The sequence below is a fragment of the Cryptomeria japonica genome, chromosome 4 (assembly GCF_030272615.1).
Source record: "Cryptomeria japonica chromosome 4, Sugi_1.0, whole genome shotgun sequence".
NCBI lineage: Eukaryota > Viridiplantae > Streptophyta > Pinopsida > Cupressales > Cupressaceae > Cryptomeria > Cryptomeria japonica.
This window is the reverse complement of record NC_081408.1, coordinates 553,756,407-553,780,551: the sequence shown is the minus strand read 5'-3', so window position 1 is coordinate 553,780,551 and position 24,145 is coordinate 553,756,407. Positions and strand designations below refer to the sequence as shown.

General features: G+C 36.3%; 1 protein-coding gene across 1 annotated transcript in view; it reads right to left on the bottom strand.

The window, feature by feature from the left end:
• The window catches only part of LOC131070283 (outer envelope pore protein 16, chloroplastic), a 56,133-nt gene that overhangs the window by 21,827 nt on the left and 10,161 nt on the right, over positions 1-24,145 (bottom strand). Inside the window, exons 4-6 of the mRNA XM_058005794.2 lie at positions 14,709-14,740; positions 13,872-13,905; positions 13,545-13,612 (exon numbers count right to left, since the gene is read on the bottom strand). Of these exons, the coding sequence (XP_057861777.1) occupies positions 13,545-13,612; positions 13,872-13,905; positions 14,709-14,740 (134 nt within the window). The remainder of the gene's footprint in view (positions 1-13,544; positions 13,613-13,871; positions 13,906-14,708; positions 14,741-24,145) is intronic.

The window sequence follows — 24,145 nt, the reverse complement described above, 5'->3', positions numbered from 1 at the left end:
ATTCCACACAAATATATTCAACAAATCTTTCACTCAGTCTAATAAACATGAAAACAAATTCTAATCTAACTTGGAGGAATTGAGAACCATGAATGCAAAGACAACATTCGAAGAACAAAATCACAAACAATTGAACAATGTTTTAGATTCAAATAGCTGCAGCATATACCAACAATTCTACAAAAACTCTCCCTTACAAATGAGAGACAAGGAGGTATATATAGAGTCTCATACAAAATGGATGGCCGAGATTAAAACTAAATCAAGGGCCAAGATCATGCCAACAAAACCCTAGAATTGCCCTAATTAGGGTTTACATCAAAAATGGTGCCACCAACATATGGCCCAATAAAAAGATACCTAGTCATCAAATAGGGAATCTACTAGAAGATTCCTCCCTGCATCTCTCTCTCCTAGCATACTCCAAGAATCTGGCCAATACAAAATCTAACTCCTCCATGGAAATGCTAGGTAAGGTATCTTGCTACAAACCAATCACGTCCAATGCGTCCGAGCAAGCATCCAAAGTGTTCTCCCAAGCTGGCATGAGCTTCTGCGAACTATGAACATGAATCAACAAAGAGACCAAATCATCCATCTGACTCTTCATCAAAGAGTCCAACTAACAAAAATACATAAGTTGCATCTTGTCTCTTAATTTGGCTAAGTGTAAACCACTGGCATCACTAACATCAACACCCAATAACTCCTCAATTGAGGCAAGGATCTTCAACTGAATATCCTGAATCGATCCTTCCAACTTTGTACAACTCAGCTGGGTGTTCTCATAAGTTGATTTCTTCATCACCAATGAACAATACCAGCCATGGAAATCGTATCTGTCTCCATTATGCACAATATTCTCGTTGATCAACGTAGACTTGGGAATCTTCTTCAAAGCTCTGAGGCGTGGAATAGTCCTCTCCTAGATAGGCCGGAATTCTTCCCAAACTCCCTCCAAATACTGGATTCTAAACATGAGCCCTGTTGTCCTATCATATGCCTGGACAAACTGAGTAAGGAAATCATCCGCCTGTTTGCTTGCACTTTCAATCCACTTCTCCACCTCCGAGAGTGTATCTCTCGCTACCTCATGGTGTGAATGTAGTCCATGATCAACCGCAATAGGGGAAATAAGGGTGGGATTCTCACGCCTTATCCCCGCAATATACTCTCTAAGTCTGATATTCTCTTCTCTGTACTTCTCCTTCTCTTCAATTTCTCTATCCAACCTTGCGCTGATCGCCCTAAGGTTATCACCAACCTCCTGAAACTCTTGCTCTCTTGTAGTACAGCTAAGGGGAACTGAAGTAAACTGGAAATCCATAGGAGTAGCAATGTCCGCCATCACACCTCCAATAGGAACAGCCACCTGCGCAATCCGCATTCCTGTCTCATCTCTAGCTATGTGCGACAAAATCTCAACTCTCTTGGGTTCTTTCTCCTTATTGCTCCTAGCTAGGTAGTCATCAATGTTATCAATCAAGTGTACCTCTATCATTTTCTTACTCTTTTCCATACTTTTCATCAGCCAATCAAGAATAGAGGATATCTCCATACCATCATCGAGACACATATCTCGATCAAGTCCTCTCAATGTCGAGATAACATCATCATCATCATCAGGATTACTCCGAGTCAAATCATATATCTCATTTCCCAAACTAACCTCCAAAAGGACAGTAGGGGATCCTGGCTGATCATCATTCTCATTTGGTGAAGCAGATGTCGTTGTGGCATGTAAATCCTAAATATTCTCTGGTAGTATCACTATGTTGGAACATTGTTGGGTCTCCTTATTCTGTTCTGTTATTTCAACTTCCTTAATTGATGAGACACTGAGAGGGGGTGAAGGAGTGATAGGTGAAGGAATGTTGGTCTTTTGCTTCTTCTTCTTGACCTCCTCAATCTTCTTCCCTCTGGCCTTGACTCCTCCCGACGTGTTTTTCCTTCTCTTGGGAGCTTGACTCTCTTCATCTACATGAATCCTGACATCACTGATAGTCCTCTGGTCATCTTCGGAAGTAGACTCTTCCGACTTCATCTCTTCATAAGTGAAGGAAACACCCATATCAACTAACTTATTCATTTGAATATCTACCTATGTACGGGAGAAACTCAAGACCTCTCTCATCAATACATTCAGATCAATCTCTTCTGATTTTGACCAATTAGGCAATAAGATTGCCTTCTTCATTTCATTCTCATACTATGGATGCATATGATCCATGTCATCTAACACCTGATCAGGAATGAGGAAAAGTCCACACTTCCTCATGAAATCCACTGACATTCTGGACCACATTCGTCTCTTCACTGCTTGCTCATCCATCAGGTTGGCCCAATAATCCTCTATGTCTGTCTTGTGGATGAACTTCTCTCCCCTGATCCATCCAACTTTCTTATCTGGATCAGATCTTTCTCTTTTCTTGAAGGTTGCAAATCGATAGAATGCAAGCTCCTCACTCGTGCTGGTGGCTAAGGCAGACTGGCAAACCTCCAACGTCTTCCCAACTAAAATAGGGAATGTCATGCATGTTTTGTGCTTCTCTTTCTGAATGGAATCAAACTCTAGAAGTTGTCTCACCACTTCCAACAAGATCATTCTGTCGGAAAGATACCTAGGAAGCCTGTAGGGTTCGGATTGAAACCCATGAATCCTAAGGTATGTGAAAGTGGAAAACTGTATATGCTACGATCCATATTTCTCTATCAGCTCTGTTGCCTCCTTGGACAACCCCCTGTGGATTCCGCCTTGCAACATCCGCGTGATGTACATTGTGAATACACCATTCACTCTCTTATAACCTTCAATTCTATACATGCTCAGTTGGGGATAGCACTCATAACTCTTGAATTGTCCTTGTCCATTCCCGACTTCACCTCTGCATATCAATTCTTTGTATGTAACAAACCGTGCAAGTAGGTATACCAAGTAGGAAGTCATGGTGAATGACTTAGACCGCTCTACATTCCTCAATTGAAAATCCAGATTCATTTATGATTCTAGACCAATTTATCAACGTCCCTCTAAGACAATCGTGGATGAAATAGAACATCCATCCATCGTATATTGCACCCTGCAGCATCCCCATCACTCGGTTAAGTAGGAATACTAAGTCACTATATTCCTCTTTGAAGTCTGTGCACATGAGTGTCTTAGGAGCCTTGGAATGATGAATCCTAGGCCCAATCATCCACTCCTTATTCACCACATTTTTACACGCATCCATCTTCTTCGTGTATCGATCTTCATATTCATCCTTAGTTACATTCTTCATGTTTGCTCCACGTGGAATTCCAAATACCTTAGCAATCGCATCCTCAGCAAGGTAGGCAATGACAACGCCCTTAGGAGTCTTGATCATTCGCGAGCGAGGATCATAACATCGTGCACACTCCAGGATAAGCTCACTACACTGTATGGACTGTGGGAATCCAACGGCTTGAAAAATACCACTCTTCATAATATTTACACACGCTAGGGAAGGAATCTGATTTCCAACTCCGAACATCCGCTATTGCATCAGGTTCAGGCTCAGGAAATGCATGTTCGTATCCGTAATCTCCTTCCATCTGGATAACATCTTGGATTTTGGATAGAATCCAATTTCAACAATCCTTTGTTGTTCTCTTCTTTCCTTAAATCCGGACTTCGACATTGCACCTATACGAAGCTTAAAGTTAGAACTTAGGAAAAATATAATATTCTTAATAAAATTCCTGACTTCTTAATGATTTTAGGCTTATTAGGGTGTGGAAATCAGGAAAATAGTCCACACTCCAGGTGGATTTTAACGATTTAAATACGAAACGTGACAAGATTAGGGTATGAAACCCTCATGAAATCAACACCTCCTTATACTTAGAAATTTTGTGCAAATTATAGTGCAAAGGAGTATACCGGATCAAGAGTGACTAAGGAAAGCCGTGAAAGATGGTGTTTTCACACAAAATTATTTTTGAGGACACCTTCCGAAGTCAACAATGGAGGTCAACAAAGTCTGAAGACAACCTGCAACTGTACACCTAAACATGCATAAATTTGATGGAAAACAACTTAGACAATGAAAGCAAATCAAATCTGGGAAAAATAGTATGGCTGGTAAGAGTTAAATTTTGTGAGGACAAGCAGCAATGGCGAAGTTGCAGACCTGTAACAGCCCTCAAATGGTCAAGTGATTGACTAAAAATGACTTGAAAATTCTCCCAAAGGTAAATCATTAAGTTTAGAATTGGCTGGCAATGAAAGTTTACGTCTGAAAATAGATGGACAGCCAACAATGGAGGTCACCCCTGCTGCAACAATGGCGTCAAAGTTCAAATCTGAGGAATGACAGCAAGTAAGGAGCAATGGGAGTATCACGCATGCATGGAATCCATCAAAATATGCCCCCAAAACAATTGCCAAATAAAAATCGTATTTTCCCAACTATGGCGTCACCTTCAAATCTGGAAAATCTCTTCAATTTGCATACAATCTGCCGACAATGGTCTGAGAACAGCAAGTGAGGATGGCGGCATCAAGAAAAATCATCAAGGTTTGGAGTCAAAACCCCATCACAACAAATCGCCCCTACACCAAAATCGTGGATTTCTCCAAAAATGGCGAACTTTGACCAAAAATCGTGGCATGAAGGGTCTTCAATGGCAGCCAAATCAGTCTGATAACAGCATGCAAAAATGGCAGCCCCAAGGAAAATCGCCAACTTAGAGGTAAGAGTCCTCTAAAATCATCAAAGTTGCCAAACTAGGAAAAATCGCTATCTCCCAAAAAATCGAAAATCTGAAAACAATGGAGTATCTGAAAACAATGGAGTCGAGGAACTTCAATGGCAGCAATCAAGTGAATTGCCAAGCTGGAAAAATGGAGGAAAAAATGGAAGTCTTCAATCAACCACTCCACCAAAACACTTCATCGAAAATCGCCAATAAGAGAGAAAATCGCCCTTGCATGGAGACACCTGGCAAACTTAACAATAAAATAATGTTAGACTTCTCTCTATTTGAACTCACTTTCATCATCAAATCTCACCACACACGCAATGTGGGATAAAACACTTGTTCTTATACTTGCTTTGGCGAAACCGATTTGCTTCTAGAAGGTTGAAAACATTAAATGCTTATTGCAAATCATTTAATTGTTTTTTAAATTTATTAAATAATCGTTGCTTTATTAAAAAAAATTAAAACAAGGCTCACTTTATTGAAATATTGCAATTTAAATCAAAATTTGACCCACTTAGGAAAATCGATCCAAGTAGGGATTTAAAAATCCCATCAAAATCATTTAAAATGTCAAAATATTCCCCATAAGGGAAAATCGATCTAAGTATGGACAAAATTTCCCAACAAAATCCATCAAAATGCACACAAAATGGGGCTAGGGGAAAATCGACCTCAGTCTGGATGAAAATCCAGACTCAAAATCATAAAAAATGCTCTCAGTGGAAAATCGCCTTTAGTCTGGACTGAGAGTCTGCACAAAAATCCTCAAAACTCGTCACAAAAGACTTGGTGGAAAATCGACCCAGGTGTGGAGTCAAGACAAATGTCATCCGCAATCCTACCCATACCTCCCTAGTGGAAAAACGTGGGTAGTCAGGATAAATCCTGACACTTAGTCAAAATTTAATGCTTCCAGGGGAAAAACAACCCTAATATGGATTCACAGTGGTGGAAAAATGAAGCAAGTAGATTCACAGTGGTAGAAAAATGAAGCAAGTATGGATTTCAAGGGAAATCCATGTCCAGTTTGGATTTTTGAGTGGGGAAAACCATGGGTAGTCAGGAATATGAGGGGAAAAGCACCTCTAGTATGGAATTTTGACCTTTTAACCTGAGTTACCGGTTCTTGCCAAAAATGGCCGGGTCTTGGTCCTGGTTCATGCCCGGTCCTGGTCCGAGCCTGGTTCGACCTGGGTCCCACCCGGGTCCTGCCCAAGCGGCTGGGTTCCCTGTGGGTCCTGCGCCTGGGCAGGACCCGAGTGGGACCCAAGTCGAACCAGGAGGACCCGGGTGAACCCAAGCCCGTGGGTTCTCAAAAACGGGGCCCACGAGTAGAAAACATAGAAAAACAATTAAAAAATATTTTTTTTAATCTTATTTTAACATCTAAACCCTAATACGCCCCTTTATGATGCATTTCATGCATCAAAACATGCATTCAACTCATTCTACTTGCATTTTTGAAGATTTTTTCTCTACAATCAAGTTTCTTAGTTTTTGTATTTTTCTTCGAAGGTGACGACTACGAAGGTGTGAGACACGCATCAAAGGCGTAGGAATCACCGGATAAGGAAGATTTAGCCATTAAAGGTAAGTGAATCTGAATTTTTTTCAAGTTTTCAAGAATTTTTCCAAGTTTTTTTCAAATTTTTAAATTTTTTTTTAAAGTTTTTTATAGTTTTTTTAATTTTTTTTAATGAAGTCTTGTATATTTTTTTACACTTTGTATGCATAGTATGGAGTTATAATGCCAAAATTTTAATAATTTTTTTCAATAATGTTGTGCTTTCTCTTTTCATTTTAGGTGCATTATTCATATAATCATACATAATGGTTGGAACTGGAAGTGCAAGTGCAAGCTCTAATTCAAGTGCAAATGTCCGAACTGAAAATAACCCCTTTAAAATTGATCAAGATTCACCACTTTGGCATTATACAACAATGATCAAGCCAGTGTCTGGTGGTGGGGGTTTTGTTTGGCAGTGCAACCATTGTGGCACTGAGTATACCAACTCATACTTTCGAGTGAAAGGCCACCTTTGTTTCATCCCTGGGCGTGGAATAAAATTTTGTAAGGGATCAGATGGCAGGGGGCTGTCAAAAGCTCTAGTTTTGGGATATATTAGAGAACAAGAGGAAGCTGATAGGAGAAGTAGCAAAACAAAGACTGATCATCCTCTTGTCAATCCAAGCTCAACGTCTAAGAGGCCTTCTAGTTGCATTGGCTCCACAAGACCAGCTAGTTCACATCCTTTCATGCAAAACCTACCAGTTGATGCAGTAGAGAATCAGAATGTTGTGGCTTCACAGAAAAGAGGCCCATTGGATTTTGCCTTCAAAAATGAACTGAGAGAGATTGCAGATTCCAAAATTGGACGTTGCCTTTATGGCAATGGGCTTCCTTTCAACCTTGTTAGATCACCTTACTTTCGGGACATGGTGCATACTCTTTGCAATACACCTTCTGATTATGTTTGTCCAGGGTATGAAAAGGTGAGAACCACCTTATTGGCAACGGAGAAAGCATCCGTAGAGTCACAGTTGAAGGTCATCAAAGATGCATGGCAGGAAACAGATGTGACCATTGTTTCTGATGGATGGAAAGATTGTAAAAATAGGCCATTGATCAATGTTATAGCAGTGTGTCCTAAAGGGGCAATGTTTTTGAAAGCAGTGGATTGTGAGGGGCAAGTGAAAGATGCAAGTTTCATTGCCAATATCTTGATAGAATGCATTGACATGGTGGGGCCTCAAAATGTTGTCCAAGTTGTAACTGACAATGCTAAAAATTGTAGGGCAGCAGGGACTATAGTGGAGGCTACATATGGTCACATCTTTTGGACACCATGCGCAGTACACTCACTCAATTTAATCATGCAAAAGCTTGGCACACAAATTGATTGGGTGAAAAAACTGTATGCAGAGGGCGAGGAGATTCAAATGTTTGTGACTAATCATCATATGTCACAAGCCATTTTCAGGACCTTCTCCAAGTTGGAGTTGTTGAAGGTAATTTATAATTACTAATTTTAAATTTTATTTTTTAATTTTTTTAGTTTTAAATTTGTATTTTTTATAGACTTACATTTGATATATATTGTGTATTTTGTTATGTCATGTTAGGTTGCTGAAACACAATTTGCACCTCACACGCTCGTCTTAAGACGACTTCTGAAGGTGCGAGATGCCTTGAGTTCTATGGTCATCAACAGCTTGTGGAGTGTATGGAAGCAGTCCCACACAGAAAGAGCTCTAAAAGTAAGAGCATTGATCCTTAGTGAGAAATGGTGGGATGATGTGGAATATGTTTTGAATTTCACTGAGCCCATCATGAGCATGATCAGGTATGCTGATACTGATCACCCATGTTTGGGTGAGATTTATGATGGCATGGATTGCATGGTGGAAAAAATAAAAGAAGTAATAAATAGAAAAGAAAATGACCCAACGGAAACATTTTTCAAAGTTGTGCAGAAAATTGTTGTTGACCATTGGAACAAGATGACCACCCCCTTACATCTCTTAGCATTTGCTTTGACGCCAAAATTTTATAGTGCAGAGATGCTTGCAACACCAAGGAGGGTGCCACCATATAGAGATGCAGAGGTTGCTTCTGGCTATAGGGCTGCCTTTAAAAAGATATATCAAGATGAGGAGACAAGAAATATTGTCTTGAGGGAGTTTGGCCAATTTGTATCTGCAAAAAATCATGATGTTGTAGCTCTTAATGCCAGATATGGGATGGATGCTGATGAGTGGTGGTATGTACATGGTCAAGGCTTTGTTTACTTGCAGCCTCTTGCAATTAAACTTAACTCCCAAGTATGTATCTTTTTTATTTTTTATTTTTATAGTTTTCCAATTCCATTTGATGCTATCATATTTTTATTTTATAATTTTAATTTATAAATTTCTAATTATGTTTTAACTTTTAACAGGTTGCAAGTTCTTCTTCAGCCGGAATTGGAGTACATACTCCTTCATCCACTCAGTCAAACGTAATCGTTTGGGTGCAAAGAAAGCTGAGGATTTGGTCTACGTACACTCCAACCTTCGTTTGTTGTCACATAAGGACCCTGGATATAGTGAGGGTGTAACAAGGAATTGGGATCTAGCCCCTGAGTGTGCTGATTTAGATTCTACAGTTGCACAACTTTGCCAAGTCTCTATAGACGAGGCAGTTATGGAATTTGAGAGAGACATAGCTAGTGGGAGTGGCATTCCATTTGATATTGGTTCAATTGATGCTGAATTTGAACCACTTGATGACCTTGGGCTTGGGTTGGATGCTTCAGATGAAGATGAATATGGAATTTAAATCCCATAGATGGCTTGTAATTTGAATGTTTAACTTTATACTTTATTGTGTCATGACATTTTCACATTTTGAAACTTGAATCAGTTGAATATTATCTTTTTTGCAAATTATGAATATGATATTACATTTATGATTTACGATATATCAATATCAGAATATTTATTGGCATTGGCAATTATGGATTTATGATTTATGATTTATCTGTTATCATTTATGTATCATTGTATGGGAAAGTTACATTGTATGTTTCATATTTGTATGTTTGAACTGTGAACGTATATAATTTTGATGTTTGAAGTTTGAAGATATATATATATATATAGAAAAAAAAAATTAAAATATATATATATATGTACGGACGAACCCGAACCCATACCCAAGAAAGAAAAAAAATTGCTGAATCCGCAAATCCGTACCCGAATCCGAACCTAAATCCGAACCGGAACCAATAACTTAGCTTTTAACCCTTAAAATATGGATTTTCATCCGGAAAATGATGATTTTCCACTCAGAATCACTTAGAAACTTCGAAACTCAATAAAACTCAACTGGACCTAGGCAAATTCATAAAAAATTGGAGCATAACACAAGGAAATCTATCGGGATAAAGTGCTAAATCAACTCGAATAACTCCCTAGAAGCAAGAAAACAACTCCAAAATGTCTGAAAACACCTTAGCATTTAAAATCACCGATGAGGACATTTAAAAACACGTTAACGCTCCAAAAGGTCAACACTTAGACAAAACTAGGATCATTAAAATCTCAATTTTCACGCACTTGATCCTATAACTTCAAAACCCTAAACGACACTAGGCATGTCAAAACTCCGAGAGTCGGGCACGGGAAACACAAAATTGCCCACTAAGCAGCCAAAACCCCAACCTAACAACACAGAAAGCAGGAAAAGAGGGGGTCCCCGTTAGCAAAGGGGGCGATGTGTGAAAAGGTCAAAAGAGTCATCCAACGTGAAAACAAATCCACCCCCCTCCTCCTCCATAGCCTGCCCCTCAAAATCAGTGATGTCATCCTCGGAAAACAATGGAGGTTGCTCCTATGATGTCCAGTCACTGTAAGGATCTATATCATCCAAGTCAATTGGACCACCTTCTACTTCCTCTACCTTACGCACAATCGAAGATTACATTGCACGAAGACAAGGTCATTAAGGCGTTTCTGCGCTAACTTGGAATTTGCAAGAATCGCTCAAACCACCTTGCAAGAGTGTTGGAGTCACTCTTCCCCCTTCTCAGCAAAAAACCCAAGCTAAAATGATGAATTAAATTGTGTTTTTGATGTTTTTTGCTTTTCTGCTATAGCGGCCGAGTTTTTTGTCAAAAACTCGGCAAGTTTTATTCGCAATTTTAAGTCAAAAAAACTCGCCAAGGTGGAAAACTCGGCGAGTTTTTTCAACTCGCCGAATACCCTGTGAGTAGTCCAACTATGCTTTAAACATATATACAAATTGCAATTATTCATAGTCTCTGATTTGAATGCTTTTGCTTGGGTACATGTTTTTATTGATAACATCCTTTTTATTTTGTTAAGTTTGATTTCATTTTGTTTGTGCCAATTTTTTTAATGGGTCCTACTGAATTATTTTGGTTGTCCGTGGATATGAATATGATTTATTTCTTTCCCAAGACTCCTATTCCTCACATAATACCTAAGTCACAAGGTTCGAATTCGACAGCCATGAAATTCGGATGAAATTCGACAAGGGAAAAATTCGAAAAAGAATTCGGATAAAATTCACCTTCTATAATTTTGCTTATTTTTAAATATATGTATACTTCTAATAAATTATCAGAATAGCGACCCTTGTTGGAGAAAATCCAAGGGCAACCCAGCAGTTGCAGACACCCATGACCCAATAGATACAAAGCATATACAAAGAATACCCACGACCAGCTGATTTGTGTTTAGAGGTGGATAGCAGTGCTTTAAAGAGGAAATTCGATTAAATTCGATTTTTTTTATAGAAGTTTGAAATTCGATTAAATTCGAACCTCATCCATGAAAATCGCCGTATCCTGTGACTTAGCATAATACTGTCTTCCAAATCAGCATTTCCACTACTTCCATTTACAAATGTCTTTCACCACACATAAATTTGGGTTGATATCCACAGTCATTACTTTATACTTTATTGGTACTAAATTTATTTAATTGATAGTCCAATATCCAACCAATGAAATGAGTTAAAACTCAGGTTGAACCAGATGCATAATGGCAAATGCATGTCATAAAGTTTACAAAAAGGGTAATATAAATTATAAACAAAGAGCACACTCCATCAGCAATCTATTTCCTAGCTCAACCTTTGATTGGGATATATTGACAATGGTATGCATAAAATTCATATTTCTTCTCCATTTCTATGATAGCTGATTCAGGCTTTCAGCAAGATGAATGCCATTTTGGATTTTACATGTTCCCAGGGTTTAGAACACATACCTAGAATGAGTTTACTTTTAGAGGCTAAAGAATGTCCTAGAGAAGAAATCTGTGGATTCCATGTTTTTTATCAGTCTTCAAACTAATCTTTTCTCTCCAAAAGTTGTTGACTGGTTGACAAATAAATCTTCATCCCTTGTCAGATGTTCATATTTTCAGTAAGTAATCAGAAAATTCTGGAAGCTACATTTTCCAGAATGGAATTTTAAAATATTCAACTGAATTCAAAACAGGAAAAGAAAAAAATTTCAATGATATTGTGATTCAATGGAAATGATGGTCACACAATAGACCAACTCACTGAGCTCTAAATCTTCCTGGACTAATGTTTCAAAGCAGCTAGAGTCAGGACCAGATTCAGGGTGACTTCAACAAAAATAGCACCCCAATATCATGGCAGCTTAGGCAAACATAAGTTTTACCACCAAACATAAACATGGGAACCTCTTTCAATAAGCCAGCTACATGTCAAGCACAATTTACCTTTAAATGCTGGCATACTTGCACCACCAAGCTGATTGTATACATTCTCTGGAAAAAGAAAAAGAAAAACTGCGAAGGAAAATTGGAAGGTGGAGAGGAGGTAAATGAAAAATTAAAAAAGATAGAAATGAAGATCATATGGAGAAGTTGCGACTTTGATGCTAAATTGCAAAGGTTTACTGTGTGACATTGGTGTGCAAGTCAAGTCAAATTATTTATTAGTATCTGCTACAGTGATAAATATGAAATAAGAAAAGCCAGGCTAGAATCCTCAATAAGTTTGAAACCAGATGTCAGATCAGAAGATTTTACTCAAATGCTTTATTATAGCAGACAGAAATTACCATAGACTTCCCTGCATGGAAAAAACTAGTTTCCCTTTTAGTAAATTTTGTTAGGTGAAATTAAAAATAAATTGCACATGTGGAATACACATCTTTGTTATTCGCCCTTTCAATAACAGATTTATCAATAAATCAGTATATAGAACCTAGAATCTAGACCATCAACAAAACTTCAAGGGTGACCCCACACAATTTTTCTTGCAACCTCCACATTTTTCCTGCCTTCCTCAAATTATTAGCAATAATTGAGCACATATGATAAGATAATCTTCTAGTAAAAGAAACCAATTAGAAAGAAGCAAGAGCAGTCAAGTACATGTACATTTTACAATTTATGTATAGGGTAGTAGGTTTGAGAAATAGAGAACTTCTGTTGCAATAGATGAGCTGCAAAAGAAACAAAATGGGTATTAAAAAACAAAAATTAAATAAAAAGGATAGAGCACAGGTCATGGGGAAGCTTGCCCGATTTAACAGATGAAATACAGGCTGCCAGATACAGGCACCAAAGCTTTGGAATTGCATACATCAAGCAAGGTGAAAGTTAACTGCAGCGAAAAGTTTTCACATACTAAATCTCTTCTTACAGATGATGACTAGTGGCAGAGGATGTTCTTTGTTTCTTTCTTTTTTTCTCCTTTTCTTTCTTTCTTTGTTTTTCTTGCCTTCTTTTCTTTATTGTGCCTGCTTTGTGTCCAGGCCATTTTCCCCTAGTACTTTACTGTAACAAATGTACAATTCCAGTCCCTTTGACATTTTTTGGTCATTCATAAATACTAGACAATAAACATTAATATAATTTTTGTCTTCCTTTCTTTCTAGTGAGGGCTTCTTTTTGCATGCAAAGCGAATTAAATTCAAAAGATTTTTTAAACTTAAAGGGTACTCACTAAACTCACGAGTTATTGTCTGTACCAAGAAACTTGCCTATGCTGAGTTTCTGCCTAGTTCTCCCGAGTTTTGCCAAGTTAATGAATTTAACTATTTTTTAAATTTGCCAAGTTGGCAAGTCCAAGTCAAAATTGGGTCTGTCAAGTTTTGCTGAGTCCCAAGTTTTAAACTAAGAAATTAAAGAATAAAAATCGTGGAAAGGAATGAAGATTTTGAAGGACATACTGGCTTGTATGCAAAGCTATTTTTACCTACAAAAAAGATTTCAGGATAGATATAATAAAATAAATAATGACAATAAAATGAATGAGAGTAAGAAGGTACCCAGTCCCGCCTGCCGCGAACCCTTTCTACACCATACTCCAATCCAGTGTATAGTCCAGCTACAGCTCCTGCAAGAAAATTGAACAGAACAAAGACTGAGCATGTTCATCACAAATCAAGATGTAAACACTGAATGGTGATTACCATAATGCAAATCATATTCCTGTACTAAAAACATAATCCTACATTTACATTATAGAGCTTCATATAGTGTGAAATTGAAAGTATAGCAAAGTTTCAAATATGATCAATACATTAGGTTACTTAATTTTATGGCCATACGTAAAAAGCCAAAAACATGCCAGATGCTTCCAATCAATTACTTACCACATTGTAGTCCCTCCTTTCCCATCTTCTTGAACTGCATGAAGGATGAATACAAAAAATCTAATTAGATTTAAATAAAGACCAAGTAGATTGGAAATTCCCAACCATTTTCATACCTTATAGTAATATAACATGCAGAGAAAGAAAAAATTTTATGTACATCCCCAAAAAATTTAACATGAAGATTACTATTACAGTTCTAACAGTGATAAATCAACCATATTTCTGTTTTTCACCTAATTAAGCTTGATGGCATTTGGTATCTGTTCACCTATATTACAGTCTTTTTATTTCTTCTGTCAACGAATTTCTAACATTTATCCTGATTATTTATCAAGCCTTGAGAAGAAATGTTTTTATTAAAAAGGTTCATTAAAATATATATAGATGAGCAAAGGGATGAGGAAGGAAAACCTTTATAAATTTTAAGTTACGAATATATGATAGCTTACTGATGTGTATTATAGATATAAGCAATATGCAAAGCACTTAATATGGTCAAATATATGGTGAAGGGTTGAGACTGTATCTTTCAATTTATGTAACAATTCTGCTTTCCTTAAGTTTAAATTGACGTTGTCCATGCTTTTGTTAGCACATAGCTCTGATTTTAAAAATTAAATGCAACAAGTGCCATAATCGAATATATCATCTATGCAAAAACTATGTATGACATGGAAGATATAGATTTGAAGTTCAAAGAAATATAAATTAGTTTAAACAGTCTTCTTGGTACATATTCAAAAGAATCATGTTAAGTAAATAAAGAGTACAGAGACCCAACAATACAATTACAAAGCCTCAACAAAAGCTTTACATTTTGTAAATAGCACTCACCGTGTGCTCCAGGTCATGCTTTGTCACCCTTCCTGCAAGGAAAGAGATAACTTTATTAGGATATATAGAATAACTCAGTCTGAGTCTTACACACTTACCCATATTATAAAATTGAAGCAACTCAAATTCAATAATAACTTGTATGAAGAACTGGAAGAAACGTCATAAGTATGGAAAATTTGTTGCTGTATCATCAATTTATTATAGCAAAGAGACAAAATGTAAACTTGCATAAATAAAAATTATTTGCATGTAATTGAATCTTTTGTAGGAATGAAGGAATTCAAAAACATTAACTTGAGTAATAGTATTACAAAAATGAGAAGGTAATAAATAGAAGTAAATTATTAAGTATCACTGATTGAAATTTGAATATATTGACAACAGAATCATCCACAAGGGCTCCAAGTGAAATGAGGAACAGATATATACTTTTTCATTTTTTTAATTTCCAAAAATAATTGATCACATATAAATCATATATACTGAAATACAGAAAAACGGTGCTGCATTATTTAACCTCACTGAAGTCATAAGAATATAATTTCACACACATATAACAACATTTCAACCTTCCTTTTATTATTAGTTAGCATAACGTTCTGAATCCCGATTCGCTTCTTTAGACAACATGTTTGACTAAGAAAAAATCACTAAACAGTTAACTCCAGCTTATTTCCAAGGTCACATGACCCAACTTAATGAATATTGCATAGAACTAAGAAAATCAATGAACATTAAGATAAAATTAGTTTGCAAGTCAAATTGAACCAACTCAAATTCAATAATAACTTGTATGAAGAACTGGAAGAAGCATCGAAAGTATAAAAAATTTGAAGCTGTCTCATCAGTTTATTATAGCAAAGAGAAAATATGTAAATTTGCATAAATAAAAATTGTTTGCATGTAATTGAATCTTTTGTAGGAATGAAGGAATTCAAAAAATTACTCAGGGAACTCAAGTAACAGTATCAAAATAATGAAAAGGTGAAAAGGTGATAAATAGGAGTAAAGATAATTATTAATTATCACTGGTTGAATATATTGATAACAGAATCATCCACAAATGATCAAAGTGAAATGAGGAACAGATATATCCTTTTTCATTTTTTGGTTTCCCAAATAATAGATCACAAATAATCATATATACTGAAACACAGAAAAACAGTGCTGTATTGTTTAATTTCACTGAAGTCATGAACAAAAGAAATTCACACATATAACACACTTCAACCTTCTTTTTACTATAAGTTGCATAATATTCTGAATCCTGATCCATTTCTTTAGACGGCATACTTGGACTAAGAAAAAATCACTAAATAGTCAAATACAGCATATTTCCAAGGTTATATGTGTTGATGTAATAGCATCGGTCGTATTCTTTCATGGCCGACATAGACAACTAAATTGTCTAAGAGGCCTATCGGCCTTAGACAATTTAGTTATATCAATTTGCTAATATTTATTAATGTGCGATATTTGTATAACATATAACTCCCGCCACCCTTGTATAAATCGTGTTTGTTATGATGTAACAAATCTCTAACAAAAGGACGTGATGGTTAAATAAGAAGCCGACTTGTAGAAGAGGCGTGTCGATTGGAGACATCCATGCATAGGTATAAAGATGAGTCTCATCTCCCCTCATAAGTATCGAATCAATACAATCATTACCTTCAGCAGTTTGTATCATCTACCGCAAGCAGATTCGCACTTCTCCATCAGCAATTCATATTGTGTGTATCTCCATCAAAGCTATCGACAGCAGTTTGAGGATCTTCAAGGTAGATCGTAGAATATAGAAGGTGGATTTATCAGCATAGACTGATATACAGTAGTGCAGATTCCTTACTGTTGTCTAGGGTGATCTTGTATCACCACTTAGCTTCAAAGAGTGAAGCAACTTCTTGTAAAGACTCTTGTCTTATTGAAGAAATAAATATCTACTTTGTTGCTAGGTTTTTCACCTTCAAGAGGAAGGTTTTCCCAGGGTAATCTCTGTGCAAGTGTGTAAATTTTGTTTATTTAAATCTGATCTAAATTTAACAATATGACCCAAATTGATGAACATTGAATAGAAAATAAATTAGTTTGCAAGAAAATTAATCCTGGATTATTAAGAAAAAGAAAAGCTTTAAGGAAAATGACTTTAAGCTCACAAGATTAACTAGTAATTTTCAATACTTGTGGTGTAACACATTGTAACTGTTATGAAGCTAGCAACTTTGTATACTTCTAAACTTTCATCATTCTTACATGATTACTCAAAAATTGTATGCTTGTTTTTAAGTCCATAAATGTCTCTAAGAAGGTAATCAATGTAGAAACTTTGAGTATAATGCTTGAAGAGATCATGATAGAGGTGGGCATTGAAAATGTGGTGCAAGTTGTAAATGATAATACATCAATATACATGGCAATAGATTTACAGTTTTAGTATTCAGGAGAAGTGCCAATCACTTTTTTGGACCCTTGTGCTGCCCATTCTCTTGACCTTTTCTTGGAGAACACAAGCAAAATTGATCGTGTGAAACTGATGCTGGAAAAAGATAGAAACATCACCAAATACATCCACAATCACTCATGGACTCTCAACTTGATGAGAGATCACACCAAAGCAAAAGAGCTTGAGAAAGTAGGTGTGTCATGGTTTGCAAGTGACTTTCTCACATACAAATTATGTGAAGTTTGTTAGCACCTTTGAAGTAGATGTGTGTGAGGTGAACATCACTAGATTCATCGTATTCAAAGAAGATTGATGGAAAGAAGGTTGCAAACACAATTTTTGACAGTATCTTTACAAAGAGAGCTATAGAAATCATCAAGGTAACTTCAAACTTCAATTTAAATTTAAAATTGAATACTTCGATTTCATTTTTTTAAGTATTTAATTTAATTGTAACTTAAATTTGTTTGTAGGTGTCAAAGCTTTTGGTTAGGGTTTTATGCTTGGTGATGGAGAGAAAAACCTGATGGGATACATTTATAAGGTCATAGACAAAGCCAAGGATGCCATCCCAAAGAAAATAAATTGAAACCATTTGGGAGATCATTGACCAAAGGTAGAAACTAGAAACATCAACTCCACTAACCTATTCATGTAGTAAGGTACTACCTCAACCCCATAATTTTCTTCTCAGAGGACTTCACAAATGTGAATGAGGAAGTTATGGAAAACCTCTCAATGTCCATTGTGAGGATGAAAACTAAGGTTGAGGAAAAGAACCAAATTATTAAAGATTTGCAAAATTACAAGTTACAATTAGGCTCTTTTCTTGTAATGTCCCCTCTTCTTTAGTTGCCATTCAATTGCTCAGATTCACCTGTCATCCATCTCCACAGGTGAAGTTCGGTGTTGGGAGATGAATTTGCTAGCCAAAGGGGACCTAGACTTGGTCATCTTATGACTTTGGTGGAAATAATAAAGTAACTTTATAATATAAAGTTACATAAGTTACTTTTTTCTAAAAATAGAAAAAGTTAATTTAAAAGATGTTTAATAAAGACTTTATTAAGTTACCTTGCACACATCCCTAGGTGGTAAAGTAACTTTATTATGGCCCCTTCTTAATGACTAATTATCCCCTCATTGCTGATTGAACTTCTTTAAGGAGAAAAGATTCCTTTGGAATCTTTAAATGATGCCAAATAGTACGATGAGGGTTTGAGGGGTAAAAAAGAGGCTTGGAGTTGGAAAGAGGCATCATTTTTGTTTTGGAAATTATTCATTTGCTCTCTGCAGCAGTCTTCCATAGAAGGTACAGCTTGTGGAAGCTTGATTGAGGACGAAACCCTTCAATCTTGGACTGGTTGGACGTTACCCCAGCCTTCTACATCACTCCAACACTCATATTTATGCACTTATCAGGCCATTGGAAGCACGAATTCCTTTGTTTCAGACATCAGATTTAAGGGAAAGTGGAATTGATCAGATCTGGGCGGTTTTGGAGAGAGTTCTTTGCAGATCATTAGTAATTAATGCCAGCCGTACCCTAGCTTGGAGGTGTGGTAGCCAAATAAATAAACTAGGGGAATTTAGGAGCTGGAATTGGGATTAATTTTATTGTCAGCAATAAGGAAGAACAGATCCATGGTTTATTCAGAGGAATTCCATCACATGTGGCCTACATAAGCAATTCATTGAGGAAAAGGGACATAATTTGGGAATCTTGCCTAGCAAGAATTTGGAATTCCAACTAGGTCTGAATAATTCTTCAGTATTAGTTTTTGGTAATTATGCTAGAGTTAAATAAAGTCATTTGCAACCCTCAGTAGCAGCTGGAGGTGCTTAAAGCAGCCATTGCTTCAATTCGGGCTCAAATTCTACCTTCAAACCCCAGCGTTGGACTCCTGGTAGGCCTTGAACGGCTTATTTCTATCAAGAACCCTCTTTATTAATTATTTGTACTTGCTGCAATTAATAATCATAAGTCTGGAAACTATTATCAGTTCTATATTTATTGTATTGCATTTATTAGTTTTTATATATTGTCAAAAATCCAAAAAACTACAAAAAAATTGAAAATACAATAAACTTCCGAAAACACTTTTCGCTGGTCAAAGAATTTGAATTTGTAAACAATCAGCAGTTTGGATAAGAATTATAGTCAAGGATCTTTCATTTCTTCACCACTAGCTATTCGAGGGAGAACAACCAAAGCACTAGATTAAAAAAAAATTGGAGTCCTCACTTCTATGTCACAATTATTGCTTACTTGCAAGCTTTTGAATATCCTATTTACAGCTACTTGATAGGAAGATTGGGGCAAAAATAACCCAAACTTTCAAAAGCTAGCACCGCATATATGTCAACCTTGTAGTCCATTTCGATGTGAGCATAATTGAAATTTGTTTAAGTTATTCACATGAAAAAGTACAGCAAATTGGTATGTCTCGATTACCTCATTTTTGTGCAATACAAACTTTGCTTTCACATAAGAAAGATGGATAATGTTTGCTCAAAATCCTATAGACTTGGATGAGATTGATCCATACAAAGACTAGACTGTGCGAGATGAGGCCACCTCCATGTTTACAAAAGATAAAACTATTGATTTCATGAGGCAAGTAGAGTAGGGTACAACAAAAGAGGAAACATTGAATTGGATGGCATCACTGCAAATAGGTTGAACTTGAGGAGAGGAGTAATTGCCATATAGTTCTAGGATGGAGCTGCAGTCTTTTAGCATAAGAGTAGAGCCACAACCTTCAACAAGGAGTAGGCCTAAAGCTTTCACTAGAACATATACAAGGAAGAGAAAATTCTTAAATGTTGTAACTTGCATGGATATGTATTTTTTTATGATGACTTTCAATGACAGTCTTCATAATACATAATACCTAGGGTGCTAAGAGACCGGTACTTATACTACTAGGAGAGACTAATATTGTTACCAGTACGTCTATTTTTTAAAATAGGAAAAGGAGCTACTTGGAGACGCCATTTTTTCATATAATTTAATAATTTATAGAAAATATCATGAAATTGAACTTTCAACATTGCAAATCCTTAGGCAAGGGGTGTGCCCAAATACTAAATAGGAAATAAAAAACATTTAGGTGAAAAAAGAAGTATCCAACACCCAACAACAATTCAGATCTATAGGATAAAAGGAGCAAAGAGTTCATCTAGAACCAAAACATCCATTAAAAGCAAAGGAAACTTCATAGGAATCAATCAAATTCAATAAAGTGTATAAGAAAACTAAGGCAAGGGCCCAAACCAACAAGTTGAATCTTTCAACACTGAAAATCCCTACTCTATGTGTTTATATATATGAGAATATGAATATAGACATACTCACAAGAATGAAGGAAGAAAAAAAATTTCATAATCAAATTCTCAACTCCCAAGGATCTAGTAATTTTCACCCCCACTTTGTATGATGCAAAGTCTGCATAAATGAATTAATAGAACAGTAGCAAGAATATAGAAAATATGAATATCTTTTGAGTTTTGCATCGAACTGGAAATAGACAACTAGCAATTTAATTGTGGTCTTTGTTGGCTTCTGCCCTGCATCGACTCCTATTTTCCCTTTCGCAGCATGTTTATTTTCCATTTTTCCAATGCATTTAACTTTTGAGTTTAAGGATTTTTTGTTTTATTTGTGTGGGAGATTGTGCCTTTTGCATGGGAGACAATGGGAGTCTTTGGGAGACTGTGGCTGAAAGTCTCCTACGACCAAAGATGTTTCAAGCAAGGTCTCCGATATCGGAGACACGTCTCGATCTCCGAGACATGTCCCAAGGGGTCAAAGACACGTCTCTTGGCAACACAGCATAATATATATGATGTTTATCTAATGACTGTTGTATTTGCATGATGATACAAAATTTCTCTCTTTTTGTGTTCATATCTAACAGAAAACACTTTCCCCAACACTTAACAAACTCATTTGATACATTTTGTAACTCTATTTTGCATTAAAACTTTTTTTAAGGAATTTTACTATCTTTTAATTTGCCAAGTTTTGTCAATTTTTTGTCATTGAGTTTGAATCAAATTTGGTCAAGTTATCAAGCTATGGGTAAACTGAGGGTCAAAGAGGGCATACCTCCTCATAAAATAAAACTGCAGCATAGCAAAATAAGGCAGATTATTCAGCAGCCAGTCCCGAAGTATGCAAAGTAAAATCATTACGACATTGCATATTTATTTATCTCAACCATAGGTTCTCCCTTGCATCCACAATAGTCCATGGTCTGTCATCATGAACCTTGTCTTCAATGAAGAGATTGCTGTCCAAGGTAGACCTAGATTATGAAGATTTTCCACAACATGGTGACCACTGTTGTATAAATTGTAGATACAAGAATGTTAGTACATATAAGTGGCCTATCAACTCTAGAGTCCTTCAAATCCATAATTGGATGAAGGGGTTGGACATTGGTAATAGAAGCCTTCTCATTGCTTGCCCTTTTCGCAAACAAGGCCTTAATTTGATCTCATTGAAATTTGAAACAATGGTTTCTTGAGGTTTGTCAATTTCTTTCCTCAAACCAATAATCTCTTGAGCAGCCTTAGAAGTGCCCACATCAACACCTATGGGCTTTGTCACAAGATTTTATTTGAGATTTTTGGCCAATTGTAATCTCAACTGGTTTCACTATGTATTTTTTCTAAGCGAGTCATTTACAAATTCTAAGCTTGATAGCCATTATTTTAAGCTGATTTCATTGTCAAAACATGTCGTCGCTAGGGAACTAGGCTATCAATCGGCTATACCTGTTAAGACGCCCTCATTTCATAGCAATATTTAATGTCCATTAATATTGGCAATTTTCATGGACGCATTTGCTCAATCTGGAAATTGATAAATTATTTTGGGTGGCAACTAGCAATTGCTTGTTTGTTGTATCCAGTCGAAGGTCTTTGCAGAATATTGGGCGCCGTATTTTCCTTGTAATATAACATATCATTTCCAAACCAGTTCTCCTCACTAAGAGGAGGGCAAGAGAGAAGATTGTGGTTTAGCGATCATATATTGCCTTATGTTTTGTTGCTTGAGAAGTTAAGTCAGCCTCAGTGTTGCTGTTGGTTTCCTTTGTGACAGCTACATTTCATTAACCATTGATTCTATTCAAGAACAACTGGCATTTTCATCAACAAAGTGCCATATAAGTTTTCAGAGTTGTTTAGAATGCATCCAATTTTCATAAGCATGACAGAATTTCTTATTTCTATTAATTAAGATTAGTATAAGCTGATGCAACAGATGGTATTGAAAAAATAGTCATTATGAATATTTAATTGTAATCACTAGACAATTTATTGCTAGTATTTGTTATTTCAAAGATCCTAGATGGTTTGCTGCCAAATTTCTGCTTCATTGTAAAATATCCTAATCAGTTAATCTGCTGAATCCATTTTAATTTTATATATTATCCACCAGTTTGCCGTGTATCGAAATCAAGTGATATTGACAATCACTTTGGCATTGACACATTTCTGTTCAAATTCAACCAGTTTGGCTTGATCAGAATTTGCATATCACTTTCTACCCTTCTAGCATTGACTGATTCTATGGCTTTGTTTCTATTGTAAATTGGTCAGCTAGCTGCCAATAACTTTCAGTTTAATTTCATTGTCCTCATTCTAGTCTCCATATGCTCTTACCTTGCCCACATCGAGAACTTGGTGATCAAAAAGAGCTACGATTTGAGTGATTGCCCAAAAATTTAAGAGAATTTAAGCTAACACCGTGCCAGGGGCATTACACAGAAGGACTTGTCAGTGATTTCATAATCTGAAAATTGATGTGCTGTCACTATTTGACATTGTAATTCATCCACTAGCAGAGATTTGCAATAAGTTTCAGATTGGGGGTTCATTTTTGTGTTTCCAGTTGATATTGTGACTGCTGTCCTAAACATTTTAATTTGCAGATCTGAATATAATGTTGATCTAGGGTTTGTATTGCTGTACATCCAAAAATCAGCAAGTATATGTAACGTCCCCATCTCAAATCAAAACGATTAGCAGCAGATTGGGTTTCCTTTCCTTGGATTACCCAAGAGGAAAAAGTATGAAGAGAATCAATGGGTAAGATATGGAGCCCTTGGCTTGCTCTAAATTCTATTCTTCTGTTGTGTGCACATCTTTTAATGCAACCTAAGAGCACTTAAGTTATTTTAAGTTATGGGCACAACTTTTTAGGCAACTAAGTGACTTTAAGCCAAAGAACTTAAGTTGTCACCTTTTCATGTATTTAAAGTGACTTTTTAAAACATGTGACGAATTGCCAAAAAGGGGCGTACATCTATTAGGAGCTGATAAGAGCATATTTTAGGGTTTTATTTTGGGCCATTGGATGAAGAGGTGGAGATTAATTCATTTCTTTAGGAGTTGTTATATAACTCCCTAGGGCTCATTTTGAGCTCATTATGTGATGAAGAGTTCTATTTATTGCTGCTGCATCTTGGCTTGAAGATTAAAACCCTTAAATATCCCTGATTTCGATGAGACATACGGGCTCTCCCTAGTCAGAAGAGTGTGTTTTGCTAGAAGAACTCCGGTTTGTGAAACCCTAGCGCATTGTTATTTTTGGGCTGTAAGCATTCATCAGGTTTGGAGACCAAATTGGAGGAGAATCTCAGTGCTGAAGACTCAGATCTGGAATCATATACAGCTGCAAACCATCAATTTCTGAGCACTTCGTGGATGGCTACTGAGGAGCACATAAAATGTTAAGGATGTAGCCTCATTCGGATTGAAGCAAGCAATATATTATACATATATATATATATATATATATATATATTGAATGAAAGTAACATTAACATATTGCCGACTGCTTATGGCAGATCAATGACTGTCATCATTGTATCATCCGATGACTATCGAAGTTGAAGTATTATTGTTAAGCCCGATAGTATCGAGCACGGTGAATGATTCGGTACATAACTAATGACTAATGACGATGACTAATATATGT